Source organism: Centroberyx affinis, unplaced genomic scaffold (genome assembly GCF_046629955.1).
Source record: "Centroberyx affinis isolate AG114_WGS23_722 - 3 ecotype Tasmania unplaced genomic scaffold, CSIRO-AGI_Caff_v1 ptg007894l_1, whole genome shotgun sequence".
NCBI lineage: Eukaryota > Metazoa > Chordata > Actinopteri > Beryciformes > Berycidae > Centroberyx > Centroberyx affinis.
Genome location: NW_027283962.1, coordinates 100,562 through 114,877, shown reverse-complemented (window position 1 = coordinate 114,877; position 14,316 = coordinate 100,562). Strand labels below are relative to the sequence as shown.

The 14,316-nt window shown below is 41.7% G+C and overlaps 3 protein-coding genes across 3 annotated transcripts; all 3 read right to left on the bottom strand.

The window, feature by feature from the left end:
- Positions 1-940: 940 nt before the first annotated feature.
- LOC139639890 (ciliary microtubule associated protein 1B-like) lies at positions 941-2,976 on the bottom strand. The gene is made up of 6 exons (XM_071514045.1): positions 2,862-2,976; positions 2,543-2,746; positions 2,030-2,131; positions 1,792-1,913; positions 1,138-1,278; positions 941-1,033 (listed from the first exon to the last, which is right to left on the bottom strand). The coding sequence occupies exons 1-6, from the start codon at positions 2,971-2,973 to the stop codon at positions 941-943; spliced, it is 774 nt and encodes a 257-aa protein (XP_071370146.1). The 5' UTR covers positions 2,974-2,976.
- A 1,420-nt stretch (positions 2,977-4,396) lies between these two features.
- Positions 4,397-6,394, bottom strand: cimap1b (ciliary microtubule associated protein 1B). The gene is made up of 6 exons (XM_071514044.1): positions 6,262-6,394; positions 5,958-6,161; positions 5,253-5,354; positions 5,023-5,144; positions 4,609-4,749; positions 4,397-4,489 (listed from the first exon to the last, which is right to left on the bottom strand). Exons 1-6 carry the CDS (start codon positions 6,392-6,394, stop codon positions 4,397-4,399), a joined length of 795 nt encoding a protein of 264 aa, XP_071370145.1.
- A 989-nt stretch (positions 6,395-7,383) lies between these two features.
- On the bottom strand, positions 7,384-12,711 carry LOC139639892 (protein tyrosine phosphatase domain-containing protein 1). Its single transcript, XM_071514047.1, has 12 exons — positions 12,521-12,711; positions 12,330-12,410; positions 11,439-11,557; positions 10,220-10,357; positions 9,794-10,065; positions 9,389-9,691; positions 9,024-9,284; positions 8,811-8,927; positions 8,603-8,704; positions 8,128-8,208; positions 7,894-8,004; positions 7,384-7,773 (listed from the first exon to the last, which is right to left on the bottom strand). Exons 1-12 carry the CDS (start codon positions 12,709-12,711, stop codon positions 7,633-7,635), a joined length of 1,917 nt encoding a protein of 638 aa, XP_071370148.1. The 3' UTR covers positions 7,384-7,632.
- Between the last annotated feature and the right edge of the window lie 1,605 nt (positions 12,712-14,316).

The following is a 14,316-nucleotide window of genomic DNA, read 5'->3' as shown; positions in this document are numbered from 1 at the left end:
GTCACCTACAAAGGCACTGTTAAGACTATGGAGTTTAGAATGATTATGACTATAAGACTGACTGACTATAAAACAAAATAATAGTAACTATAAATATTAACTGCCGAAAATTGAATGATTAAGTTGAGTACAGTTGACATGTCCAATCACCAGCTGAGTGCATCCAACAGGAATCAGATTAATGTTAAATACATGAAAATCAAATATCTTTCACCATTAACAGTTGACATAATTCAAACAGTAAAGACTCACTTACATTTTGTCATACACACACAGTCTTAAAGGCAACAGGAATGCTGGTAAGTTGAAGCAAGATAACTGGAATACACAGTTCTTCAGACAAAGGGAGAAACTGACATCAGTCCTAATACACAGCTGGGGCAGTGAGGTGAAGTGGCAGGTGATAGTTCAAGTGGGAGGGAGAAGAGGATTATGGGAGAGTGAGTTCTGGGGTGACTATGGCAAAGGATTCAGGGTGTTCAGGACTGGCAGGGAGAGGAATGAGTCGGGCCTCATGACAATTGTAGGTTTTGTTCCCAACTTTAACTCGTACAGTGGGTTGTCTTTTCTACAACATCTTTTCAAATTAAATAAGAGATTTAATCCAAAAAGTAGGCTATCTCTTGATAATATTGCAGATTAAAATCTTGATTCTTTGGATAATAGCTACAGGAGAATGTATAGTTTCTGTTCAGTTCAGCTCTTTTCTGCTATTGTTTGAGCTGTCGACCGCAAGAATAATACAATTATGCAAATTGTATTCCACAGTGAATTCTGATGCCTTTAAGTTCTGATTGTAATGTGTTGCTGACGTGCATTCACAAGCTACAGAGAGGATCGTCTGAAGAAAGAACAGTGTGAACTTCATCCCTCAGTGCAGAGCAGTGTTGACACTGCGATTTTTATTTTCCACTTAAAAGAATAAGGTAGATGAATGTTTTCATTCAGCCACGTTGGCAATGAGAGGTACAATATATTCTGAATGACGCACTCCAAAGGAAAAGCTAGGAGCTTTGATCCTTGTGAAGGTCACCTAAGGACAGAAAATGCCTAGTGGTTAGTGAATGAGCAATGCTAAAATATATTGAGCGCTTGTACTCATCAAGTAAGACAGCAATTCATCCTGAAGTGTCTCACCCGCTCAGGATAGTGCGCTCCAGGTCCTGGTTTCTCTGTGCTGTTATCACATATGCTGTTGCGGCCTATCATGCTGTACCGTGGAGCCTTGTATTTGTAGCAACAGGGGTCGACCACTTTGTAGGTCCCGGGGCCAGGAGTCTGGAGGACAAAAGACAGAACAGAGATCTCACACGGTTTCTACACACGTTTGTAGCGCAATTCCCATGACCAATATTTGTCATGTGGGTGAAAGTGTGCCGCAGGGAGTTAGATGGCAGACTCTCAATCAGGAGGAACCGAGTTTGATTCCCAGCAGGACACTTCCACAAAATTCATTGTCATGGGGCTTTTAGACTCTTAAGTCTTGTTTCATTGTTTTGCTCAGTGGCCGATGTGAATGTCCTGTCTTGCTTTGGCTATCAAGAATAATTACATTGGACATTAGTCATCTGGAAATTTATTATTTGGGTTATCATTAACTTATCCTCAAAAGGAGGAACTGTTGGTGCTGGTGGTGAGCATCTTCAGTCCTATGAGATTTTGTGTGTTTTGGGAGCCAAATAAATAAGGAGCAGCTTTTCACCCAGTGTCCTTTTGTTCTTAGACTGTTCCGTGGCTACAGTATCATTTTCCATATCTTTTCTAGACGTGGTTTCAGTGCGTCACACCGACCTTCCAAAGGTCCTCTTGGAAGCTGCCGACATTGCTGCGCCCGTGGAGAGAGTAGCCGGGAGCGGTGGTTGTGGTCAAGGTGTTGGGCCCCAGCACAGAGGGCAGCATGTAGGCCGCTGGACCTGCAGGAGGAGCAACAGGGACGGGTGAGACACAGCAATCTATCTTTGCGTCATGAAACATTGTAATCCGCAGACAATCAAAATAATGGAATGTTGTTGTCGGCATAAAATGTTACCCGGTGTGTGGTCGTTGCATATTTCTTTGTTCCTGGCAGACAGGGAATGAGCAGGCGAAGATTTGAACGTCAACTTAGTCGCCCGCTCCGGGGAGTATTTGCCTGAAACACCAGAGAAAAGAGTCGGTACTCGTTGCTAATTCGTGCTGTGCACACTGCTGGAAGTGTTGTAAGCATAGTGCATCTTTGTGTCTTCGTGCGTGTCATGTTAATGTTGCAGGGGGGGATCCCTATATTAGAGTGTATATTTGTATATTTCATGTGGCTGATGGCAAGTTGGATAGTTCTATTCTTTTTCTACCAGCCCAGGTAATTAGAATTAAAGGTTTTAATTCTGTATATAATCTAAAAAATCTTTCATCTTTCACCTCTGTCACACAGAGGCAACAGCTGTACTTTAAACTGGCATTTTAGTGGCTTTCAAAGAGTAGCTTGTCCAGTCTGAGACCAGCACTACTTTCTTCTAAATACAGCTTTTAACCGTGTTTTCAGTGTGAAAGATGTTTCACTGACCTGGTCCAGGGACGTGGAACCGCAGCGGGTCGTTTATACGGCTGTAGAGAGAGAAAGCAGGGGTGCCGTCTCGGCCCACTCTGGTGATGTTGGAGGGGAGCAGGTATTTTGGTCCAGGGGAACGATCAGATGTCAACTGGCTGTGAGGGGTCCCAAAACTGTACGCTGGAGCCTTTTGTTTCCTGGAGTCGTGATCTTTAATACCTGTCAGGCAAGGAAAAGCACAGAGTTTCAATAACAAAGAGAATAAGCCAGTGGGGGGTTTTTTTGTAGCCTATTTCAGAGGAAAAAACACTGCCTGATGGTAATTTTTACCTACCTATCAGTCCAGGCAGAGCATATTTGGGTCCTGGGCTACCATAGTGGGCAGCTATGGGACCTCTGGGCTTGTGGGGCCTCCAGGAGCCAACACAAACATCAGTGCCTGGCATTGCTCTGAGAGAGAGAGAGAGAGAGAGAGAGAGAGAGAGAGAGAGAGAGAGAGAGAGAGAGATTTGAGTTCGCCCACAGAAAAGTTACATCTTTCTGCTGAATTTTAAATTTTACTCTTACATAACTTACCGTTTAGCCGTGATAGGAGCGGTGTCGCCAATAACGCGACGTTAATGTTTACAGAGTTTGAATTAAAACAGTTCCATGTAGTTACGACAACAGTCACGCTGAATTCCTGGATAAGTGACAGTCTGTTTGCACGCTCCTATAACTGATAAACCGAAACGAATAAAGATTCTCTATAATATTCTACGATATTCCTGTGTGTCCGTGCTTCTCAATAGCTCGTTTATAGGGACCTCAGCGTACTTTATGGCGTTTTTTTACTGTAATCTCCTGGACATGATATTCCTGCAGGACTTGATGCTTTGCTGTGGTAGCCTATTTGTGTAGTAGGTTATCCTTCTAAAATGTATTATAGGATTACAATGTTCTTCTTCCGAAAGAAATAGCAAGCAGGTGGTCAGATGAAATCATTTCGGTTATTTAGGTTATTGAAGTGTGTGGTGCCAATAGCTATTGTCCAAGACAATGTATCGGTTTTCACAGTGTTAATGATAGGCCTATTCTTTCTCTGTTGAAATGATATAGCCTATATATATTTGGAGAATAACGAGACTGTGAAGATCAAGTTTACATTTATTTATTTTTTCGGTGGCAAGCAATTGGTGTAGAGGCCCATCTACTATATCAGTGATCATCAATTTCCAAACTTGACAAGAAATAAGCAGCCTGTCACGAAAAATAAAACTGACTTTGGTCATTATGAAAAAAATATATATATATAATGTATATTCATTGTCATCATGTTGCACTAAAAGAAATGTCAGTTCTGCATCAGTAATTAAACTGTCTTTGATTTAGTCTGCTTTAGTTCAAATACTGATAGTGGTCATAAGCTTTGGCTAACTGACAAATACAATAGGCCTACTACAAATACAATCATGGGTGTTCTAGTTATTCTACAGAAGTGTAATTGAATTTGACCAAATGAAAATGCATCTTAAAACACAATGTTATTTCAATCATCTTGGGCAGCTTTGTCTAGATTTTTGTTTCTCTATTTTCTGGACTTTCTCCAATTGAATAAGAGACAGACTCCAGAAACTAGGCTATGTACATCACAGATTAGAAGTCTTGATAACACAGCCTTGTTATAGGAGTGTCATTTGTGTCAAATTTTAATTGAATTGTCTAAGATCAAGAGGAATAACATAATTATATAAATTCTATCCTACAATTAATTCAGTTCCCTTTAAGTTCTGATTGTGTTGCTGAAAGAACAGATTTTGAACTTCACCCCATAGTGCAGAGCAGCAATGCAATTTTTCCAGTTAAAATAATAAGAGAACATGGGTGAAATTATTCAGCCACATTCACAATGAGAGGTGCAACGTATTCTGAATGACGCACTCCAAAGGAAAAACTAGGAGCTTTGATCCTTGTGAAGGTCACCTAAGGACAGAAAAATAGCAGTTAGTGAATGAGCGAAGCTGAAATATGTTGAGACCTTGTGTTTGTTAAATGAGACAGCATTTTATAAAGACAAGGTGAATCCTGAAGTGTCTCGTCACCCGCTCAGGATAGTGTGCTCCGGGTCCTGGTTTCTCTGTGGCGTCACCACACATGCTGTTGCGGCCTATTATGCTGTACTGCGGAGGCTTGTGTTTGTAGATACAGGGGTCGACCACTTTGTAGGTCCCAGGACCAGGAGTCTGGAAGACAAAAGACAGAACAGAGAAAAGGACGAGGTCAAATTTTCCATAGCTATGCCATGATGTATAGTACAATTCCCAGGGCCAATTTGTCACCATCTGTGTTCAGATTTTTCATTGTGTTTCTCTGTGGCCAATCTGAATGTCCTATGTTTTGCTTTGGTTAGCAGCAACTATTGACTAAGGATTTTTTGGACTAAGGTAATTAGGAAATTTGTTATTTGGGTCATAATTTCTGCAGCAATATCTAGATCTACGATCTCCCATATTGACCTTCTGCAGGTCCTCGTGGAAGCTGCCGATTTTGCTGCGCCCACAGAGAGAATAGTTGGGAGCCGTGGTTTTGGTCACAGTTTTGGGCCCCAGCACAGAGGGCAGCATGTAGGCAGCTGGACCTGCAGTAGGAGGCACAGTGACGGGTGAGACACAGCACTTCACAGTTAGTCTGTGTACCATGAAACATTTTAGACTAAAATAACATTGTCATTAGCAGAAAATGTTACCTGGTGTTTGGTTGTTGTGGAATTCTCTGCCCCTGCCGGACAGGGAATAGGCAGGAGCAGAGTGGTAGACCGATTTCCCCGAACGCTCCGGGGAATACCGGCCTGAAACACCAGAGAAGGAAGCATATGTCAAATTCAAATCACAATTTGTCTCTAACATGGCACCGTTGCAAATTTTGTATCAATATATTGAATACTGACATTGAATTTTCAGTGTTCCATTTGGCAACTCCAAGGTCCCTGAAGCGTGACCATCATTACAAACAAATGTTTCAAACCAACAGAACTTTATTTTGTATTGTAGTCAAGATCCAAAGGTTTCCAAAGATACCAAATATGTCATGCTTAAATTACAGAGAAATGTGTATAAAATGGTGCGCAAACATCTAGATTTTTTCAATTTGTTGTAATGGTGCAGCCATAAAAAATGGCTTTGAATGGGTTTGAATATTTTACTCAATATAAGTGTGCTTTAGCTTCAATGAGGCGTTGAAACGAGCGGATACAGAATATGTATGTGACATTCTCGTACAGTATGGAAAATGTTTTTGTTTGTTTTTTTACTTTGAATGTAAGGAGAAACTCAGGGTGCAAGGGGTTAAGATGGTAATTAAGTGCTTTCTATACATTCAAATCCTCATCTTTTTAGAAATGTTTGAAATGTTTTTCTACCATCTTTTTCGATGTGAAAGGGGTTTTGCCGACCTGGGCCCGGGGCCTGGAACAGCTCTGGGTCCTTTGGGCGGCTGTAGAGTGAGAAAGCAGGGGTGCCGTCTCGGCCCACTCTGGTCACGTTGGCAGGAATGAGATATCTTGGCCCAGGGGAACAATCAGAGCTGAACAGGCCGTGACGAGTCCCAAAACTGAACACTGGCGCTTTTTGTTTCCTGGGGTCATGATCATTAAGACCTTAAAGGAGAGAATAAGCACAGAGAGTCTCCATAATAAAGAGGATACACCAGTATTTTGTTTGGGGGAAAAAGCATTGTTTTATGGTAATTTTGGCTACCTATCAGTCCAGGCAGAGCGTATTTGGGTCCTGGACTACCATAGAGGGCAGCTATGGGACCTCTGGGCTTGTGGGGCCTCCAGGAGCCAACCCAAACATCAGTGCCTGACATTACTCTGAAAGACAGATACATTAAATTTGACTTTACCGAAAGCAAAGTACTGAATTGGGTTTTAAATTATTCATAAAAAAACACATCAGATCAAATGAATCAATTATATATATGTATATATATAGATAGATAGATAGATAGATAGATAGATAGATAGATAGGTAGGTAGATAGATAGATAGATAGATAGATAGATAGATAGATAGATAGATAGATAGATAGATAGATATTTATATACAACCAGTGTACCAGTGAACCAGCAGTAACCAGTGTCAGCAGTGTCAGGATGTTAATGTTTACAGTGTTTTGCGTAATCACAGGTATTCCATACAGTCTCAAGGGAGTGCAGCAGCAGGCTAATGAGTCAGAAGTCACTCTCTATAGCCGATTTTCCAATTTTCTGGACAAGTGGCAGTTAAGCAATTTATGTACGCCTTCATAACTGTTAAAAGGAATGTAGTGGTCACCTCCACCCATTTAGGCCTTCTTACAAAATAAACAGGAATGTGTTTTTTTTTTAGTCATCTGTAGCAAAACCAGTGACAAATTGAATTATTTGCACCAAAAATGCATATACCAAAATCACAAGTGCATACAAATGGGAAAATCAGTGATTGTTTTCAGTTTAGTTCAGTTATAATTTTAAAGTTATTATCTTTAACAAATTCAGTGACCATTGTCTTATAATAATAATAATGTAGTTTACATAATCAAAATCCCTGACCTTTATTGCTGTGGTGAGTGTTGTCCTACAGTAGCTCCCTGGAACGCAGCATGTGCACTGAGGCCAAACACAGATTGTTTACTTGTCAACTTCACTATGACAACGTTGCCATGGAGATGGCTCTTTGACAGGCATGCTCAATATGTGTTTGAGTGCATGAGTGTGTGTGTGAATAGTGCTGGTCTAGTGAAAGAATTCACAAAGCGTGAACACACAAGACAGACACATGCAGGGGGGGTGCAAAGGTTTTAATAGGTATGAAAGGCTGCAACAGGCCACAGGGTCGTACTGTGGCCACAATCTTTGGATTACATTTGCTAGAACTAAGGTAGCTTACATGCTATTGAAAATAGACAGAAAATAAGTTTATTAAAAATGGTATCAATGTCATTATCAAATTCTGGTTTGGACCCTTCATTCCATGGTAGACTATTTCAAGTTTCCCAATCCTGTGTCTGTTTATTTGCCAACAATCAGGTGCCCAGAATAAAATACCACCAATTGTTAAAATAAAATTGTTCCGCCACAGGTTGCCTTCATATGGTATCTGTTCTTGAAATCGTGGCAGTGGTGCCGCAGGCTCTCATGAGGCAACTGTAGCTCTGGAACGTTTCTTTGAAACAGGTCTTCAGGATTTTCATCAAAGTTGCATGGCTTTCCATTTCCTCTGGAGGGTGCTATTGGATTAAAAAAAGAATAGGTAATCATACAACTCAACTCTACACCCTCCTCTTAAAGGGTGTCTGATGGAATATGCATGCACACACTCACACACACACACTACTCTCTTGTCTCACCCTGGTAAGTGCCCGCATCAGACGTCGCAGCACTGCATCCTCTCTGTGTGGACACTGACTGGTCACCGTTCCCACACAGCTCAACAGACAATAGATGGTGTGCCGCTGGGGCTGTAATAACGTAATAACACAAATCACTTCAAAATCTTTGCCAAGGTGGTTCTGAGTACAAAGGCCTTAAAGAAGGATGCTCAAAAGAGGCAGAGATGGCTTCATCTAAAGCTGTTGCTGTACCTTCTTGAGCACACTGAGAGCCTTCCTGCGGTTCGCTCCTGAAGTCAGCCTTCCTACATCTTCTGCACTCAACACAGGCTCCTGGAGAAAGGTGGAGGAAAGAGAGAGAGATGTTATTCTTAAAAGGGACACCTTGAAAGTTTGAAATGTAGTGGGTTCATTTTCATCACCAGACACATCTCACAATGTCAAAATTTGAATATAATGTTCCTTAAAATAACTTGCTGGCATTGTCATCATTCTTCACTGAAACCAAAGTGAAGAGCTAGCCTCAACCTGCAGGTGTGCTCCTTTGTTTCAGCATGTTAACAGTGCTAACATACCATTTTAGGAAAATTAAAGTACAACCCTGATAACATTTCTCACAATGTGACAAATGTCTGAAATTCAAAATGTCAAGGTATCTTTTTCACTCCACAGCCCCAGAGGAAAGAGGGATTACTGCCATTGTGGCCCCTTGTTTGATCCCACTGACCTTTAGTTTCTCCAGCCAGGTCCACAGCAGACAGGTGAGAACCTGAGGATCCGACTCGGTGATCAGCAGAGCCCATCCACAGTCACTGCTGTTCAGTTCCTCCTGTTGAAGAGGTGAGTGAACATATGGGCACAGTGGATTTAGAGCTTAAAATCATATGATTATAAATATGCTGTGATGTAAAACCAACTGCACCCGTGTTTTTTACCTGCAGTAGAGCCGACCTTTGCAGAATGTTCTCTCCTGGAGGATCTTGGTCTGCCATTGCCTTGGCAACAGCGCGGGCCACCGAGGTTAGACCTGACTTCTGCGGATTCTTGTGCAGCTTCACATGACAAGAGGTAGAGGTCATCATAATATGTTTTAAAGCACTCTTCTCAAAGCAGCCTTTACTATTAGCGCTTTACACAGTGAGACTCACCTCAATGTTGGAGCTGTATTTGGGAAGCGGCAGTGCCTTTTTAGCTGTGCACTTAGACCTCTTAGCGCAGTTGTTGCTTGTCGTCATGCCGAATGTTGGGATATTGAGAGTCTGAGAATCCTTATCGCTGGTGAAGTGGCCCGCTGAAGGTGTGGCGAGGTTGGGACTAACGGGTCTCAAATCAGCTCGTATCAGGTCCTGCCCACACCAGTCTCTCTCATTTCCAAGTGCTGGACTACAGTATGGGTCCAGCTCCAGATCCTTCAGGAAAGAATGCATTAATGTGAGAAAAAGCTCTTGGTTTGATTTCACATAGAAAATAAAAGTTTTTGATGTAATTCGGGGCGTGTAAGGTGAAATTTGACCTTGTTTACTGCAATCTTGCTGAGGTCGGACTCGCTGTAGCTGCGTTTGTCCAGCAGCACGTCTCTCTTCCTCTCCAAGAATCCCAATGGCTCGTCCCAGGAGGACAGCGACGTTGAGCCCACCCAGGACCCCCTGTGCCCCTCCCTCAGCAAGGGCAGGTACTGTTTGGACACCAGGGTCTCCCTCACCGACCGGCCCAGGGTCCTGAGTGCCGACCTCTTCTCCAGCTCAGCGTAGACCTCAGGAGGAGCAGGGAGCCCCAGGGCCAAGCAGGAGAGACGCACACACAGGAGGTACACCACCTAGTGAAGAGGGGATACAGGGTAAGGCGTCACTGCTGCATTGCTCTTCTCCAGTATGGACATGAAGCAGAATGAATGTAATACAATGCCAAAAGTCCTGACCTTGGGTGTGTGTCTGAGGGTGCGTGCCTCCTGGCCGTGCAGCAGCAGGGCCTGGCGGTTTAGGTAGTGCTGCAGGGTGAAGGGGGCTCCGTGGCGCAGGCTGAGGTCCGGGTACTGGGACAGCTGTGTACCGAGCAGGCGGGCAAAGTCAAACACCTGGCTGATCTGCGCCCGGGTTTGGATGGAGCGAGGCCGTTTAATGCGTACGTAGTGGACAGCCTCGCTCGCACTGATGCGCAGGGTGTAGATCAGGTAGCAGGCTATCAGGACTCCTGTTGAGCAGCCAGGGGGGAAGCACACACACACACACACACACACACACACACAGGCAAACAGATTGAATATACATGAAACCATTACAGTCTCTCACACACACACACAGAAGCACACAGTATACAAATATACAGAAGATATGTAAATTCTTACCTGTCCTGCCCAGGCCTGCGTGGCAGTGAACAGCCACTCTTCCTTCCTTCACTGCAAATGCCAACACCTTCACTCCATCAATCATGCCGACCAGAGAGGAAACACCAAAATCTGGCATCCCAAAGTTGTAAAAGAAAACTGCAAATACACAAACACACGTGCACACATGAACAGTGTTGGGAATAACGCGTTACAAAGTAACTGTGCGTTACTGTAATTACTTTTGGCGGTAACTAGTAATGTAACTAATTACTTTTTCAAATTAAATAAGGCAATTACAATTACTGAAATTTAAATGGGCTCGTTACTCGTTACTTTACGTGAAAATAGCGGACAACTTCAGAGGATTATCCGGTTTATGATCATCCGACTTTATGGTGGCGCAAGTGAATCAAAAGACTACCGGTCCGGTAACTTAGCCCACACAATGGCCGACAGTTCAGGCGCGAGCTTACTGTCCTGGAAATACGGACATTATTTTTCCCTCCTCAAGATAAAGGACAAAAATATAGTGGTGAACTGTACTTTATCCACATCAAAGACTAGCAATTCTAATCTTCTGAAGTACCTAGCAAAACAACACGACAAATGTCTGAGAAACAGTTATTTAATTTTACACTGCCAAAAGAGTAGCCTGGTGTCCAGCCCCTATGAATCGTCAGTTTTCAGCACTCTTCGAATTTGCATGGCGATTCATAAGATAACATATCTATTGTGTTTTATTGTTCCACTACTTACTTTTCATCATAGTGATAATGGGTACAATGATAGATAAAATTTGACAGTTGTCTTGTCCCACACTGTGCCACAGCAACATTAAATGTAATAATACAGCTATGTGTGCATTAATAAGAGAACTGAAGCAGACATTTAAAAGTAACGCAAAAGTTACTTTCCCCAGTAACTAATTACTTTTATTATGCAGTAATTGGTAAAGTAATTCAATTACGTTTTTAGAGAAGTAACTAGTAACTGTAACTAATTACTAATTTTCAGTAACTTGCCCCACACTGCACATGAATGCATGTATGGGCAGGTAAATGTATAGATTAACTGTAGTGTAATTGTGCCGTATAATGTATGTTTGTAGAACACCGGTATACAGTACAAGATACTGAGTGTACAACATATCAGGGGCTTTTACATGGATTCACCTTATCAGTGTACTTCATGAAAAGTGTCCCTAATATTTTGTACATTCACTGTATAATGATCTCACTCTCATTGTCCATGAAGATATGTGGTGAGTAAGAGAAGCCACTTTCATCGTCGAGTGGAGGGCCGCAGTGAGCGTGCTCCCCAGGGAACTGCATGTTGATGATGGATCTGATGTTCAACCTGGGGAAAAGTCACATTTTGAAGAGGATGCCTGATATCAGTGTTGTGCTTGTTACTCAAAAGTAAAAGTATGTATTACTCATTTCAAACATAATATTATTTTACTTATTACTCCCTGGTAGCAGTAATTTATTACACTACACATTATATTACTTCCTGGTTACACTTCCACAATTGGCAGTTGCTGTCCTCTCTTACCTTTAAGAAATTAGGAACTCAGTTATTGTCCCTGGAAGAATCAACTAAATAGCACTGATGTCAGATGTCTTGTCATTCTTTCACTTGATAAGATCAAAGCAGTAATAGTGTAACACTTCCACATGGAGAAAGTAACATTTCAGGCATTTCTCATCTAGGCTAGCTTAGTGTGAGAAGACGACAACTAATTATGTGGAAAATGAATCGGGGTAGAGATATCGTTTTTTGTTTTTTTTAATTCAACTTTGATCTGATATTTAGAGGGGTGATGACAAAATTAACAACTTAACAGCAATTTTGTATTGGTGACTGTAATATTACTGAAATTGATATAATTTGTTACACTACTCAACCTTTGGAAAAGTAATAATATACATAAAGTATATGAAATGAGTGAGTACTTTCAGGGGCTGAAAGGGGCCCTTCAGAAAGATGAGGTGTTACTGGACCAAGTTTGACATATTGTGGGGGGGCAATGTCACATCTTATCAGCACCCATGCATGCATACACATCCACACTGCACAGACACATAAGGAAACACAACACAAACATTCAAGCAAGAATAGTGATTACCTTTTAAACTGTTCTATGATGTTGAATTTGTCAATGAGATGAGTGGAGGGTCGTGTCATGGCAACAATGTCCTCTGTCACCCTGGGATAGGAACAAGTTCATAATCAGGAAACCACCACTTTTTAGTGTTTTTCCCCATAGACAGTACATTACACAATGGTATCTGTTGGGCTGCTGTCAAACTGTCTCACCAGGAGGAGAAAAGGCCACGGATGGCCTGTTGGTTGGCTCTCCAGCAGCCTGGTCCTTCATAGCGACAGTCTGTTCCTCCACAGGCCAGCAGACAGAGGAGCTTGGGTGGGATAGCCTTCACCAGGTTCTCCCTGGCCTGGGAGTAGGAGGGCCGTGGCACCGGGATGGGCAGGGTCACGGTCGGCATCATGCTGCACCGGGGTAAAGTTGATCAGCCTGAGGTGTCGCACTGTAGCCTGAGGTGTCGCACTGTAGATGTGAAGTTATGTAATGTGGTGCAAGCTGTGAGTCTGGTGATGCGTCTGATAGAAAGAGCTGCTGGAGGATTAAGCCCCAACTGGGCCACATGGCAGGCTCATTTGACAATCATCTACTGGATATGTAGAAGTCTGGACAGTGTGTCACTGAAGACCCTTGAGGAAGTTACAGCTGGAAAAATGGTGACAATTGCTGTAGTAGTGTGCTGTCACTTTTCACAGTAATTGCACATATTGTGCAAGCAATTTCAGTAGTGTGCTTGCATTACCTGGAGGTTTATTGCAGTTATTCTAATGCACTGTTTTGCAAAATATCAGACAAAGTCATAGGGTTTTATTATTTTTGATGCCAGACATCAAAAATAATAAAGTAGCCAATATACAACAATGCAGAGTAATGTTTAAAATGGCATCCTCCCTTTCTGTGGGAGTTTGCCTTTTTCAAAGATATCTATCAATCATTTCAGACTCACCTTTCTGATTGTGTTGAACAATGAAGTCCTAAATCCCATTTAATGTATTTTCATAAACCAAGAATCCAGAAAAGAAAAGAGAACAGGTACCGATAGCCACAGAATACACACACGCTCCTCTATGCTGACCCAGCGTGCTACTTACAGATACACACACGTACACACACAACACACACACCCACACCTGTGCACTGACCCAGCTTCACTAAGCCTGATTAGCTGTCATAAATACATTAGAACAGACATTCACAAATCATAGCAAGCCTCATTATAATAATACTTGCATATAGCCAGACTGTGCATGAATGTCTTTATTACTTGGTGCAATGAATCTAAGGCTTTATACATGATTTTACTTGGATACTGAGAACAAAACATGCAATGTTTATCTCACCATTGTTAGTATTAACCACCAATAGAAATAGGCATTGATAGGTAAATCTGTTCTCATGTGTTCTTGCTAGGCTCATGTGTTACTATCACCGAACCTGATGGTCTCCATCTGAGGTACATAATAGGATAGAGATTCTTACTGTGGGGATTTTGGCCCCGGAGACAACAATGCATATACGTTCATGGAAATATAGACAATAAACCATAGGCTGTTAGTATGGCTATTGTCTGGCAGAAATCATCATTACTTTTCAGAATCAGAATCAGATTTATTGCCAGATAAATCTGATTCATTTACACATACAAGGAATTTACACATACAAGGAATTTGATCTGGTGAGGTTGGAGCAAAAGAAATAAAAAATATTAAATAAAATTATAAATTAGAGAACAAATCAGAACACAATGAAACTAAGTACAGAAGGAAATAAACAGTGGTAAGCTAGTAATGGCTCATGAAGGTGACTGTTTATTATAATAAATATGGCTGTTATACATATATACACTTATAAGAACTGTACATAAAGTGCCTGTGGCCTATGGTTTACAGATAAATAAATAAATATAGTATAGACATAGAATATTATATAAAGTATAAAATATATATATAAGTAAAAATGTGAAGTATAGTATAAGACATGTTATAAAATATAGTATCAATAGTTAAGACAG

Excerpts from the sequence above, each read along its gene's own strand:
- LOC139639890 (XM_071514045.1), bottom strand. The coding sequence starts at position 2,973 with ATGCCAGGCACTGATGTTTGTGTTGGCTCCTGGAGGCCCCACAAGCCC. Across the intron at positions 2,747-2,861 it reads TGCTCTGCCTGGACTGATAG|GTATTAAAGATCACGACTCC; the intron begins GTAGGTAAAAAT and ends CTTGCCTGACAG. Across the intron at positions 2,132-2,542 it reads GTTCCACGTCCCTGGACCAG|GCAAATACTCCCCGGAGCGG; the intron begins GTCAGTGAAACA and ends CTGGTGTTTCAG.
- cimap1b (XM_071514044.1), bottom strand. The coding sequence starts at position 6,394 with ATGTATCTGTCTTTCAGAGTAATGTCAGGCACTGATGTTTGGGTTGGC. Across the intron at positions 5,145-5,252 it reads CCACAACAACCAAACACCAG|GTCCAGCTGCCTACATGCTG; the intron begins GTAACATTTTCT and ends CTCCTACTGCAG. Across the intron at positions 4,750-5,022 it reads TCCACGAGGACCTGCAGAAG|ACTCCTGGTCCTGGGACCTA; the intron begins GTCAATATGGGA and ends TTTGTCTTCCAG.
- LOC139639892 (XM_071514047.1), bottom strand. The coding sequence starts at position 12,711 with ATGATGCCGACCGTGACCCTGCCCATCCCGGTGCCACGGCCCTCCTAC. Across the intron at positions 10,066-10,219 it reads CGCAGGCCTGGGCAGGACAG|GAGTCCTGATAGCCTGCTAC; the intron begins GTAAGAATTTAC and ends GCTGCTCAACAG. Across the intron at positions 9,285-9,388 it reads GCAAGATTGCAGTAAACAAG|GATCTGGAGCTGGACCCATA; the intron begins GTCAAATTTCAC and ends TCTTTCCTGAAG.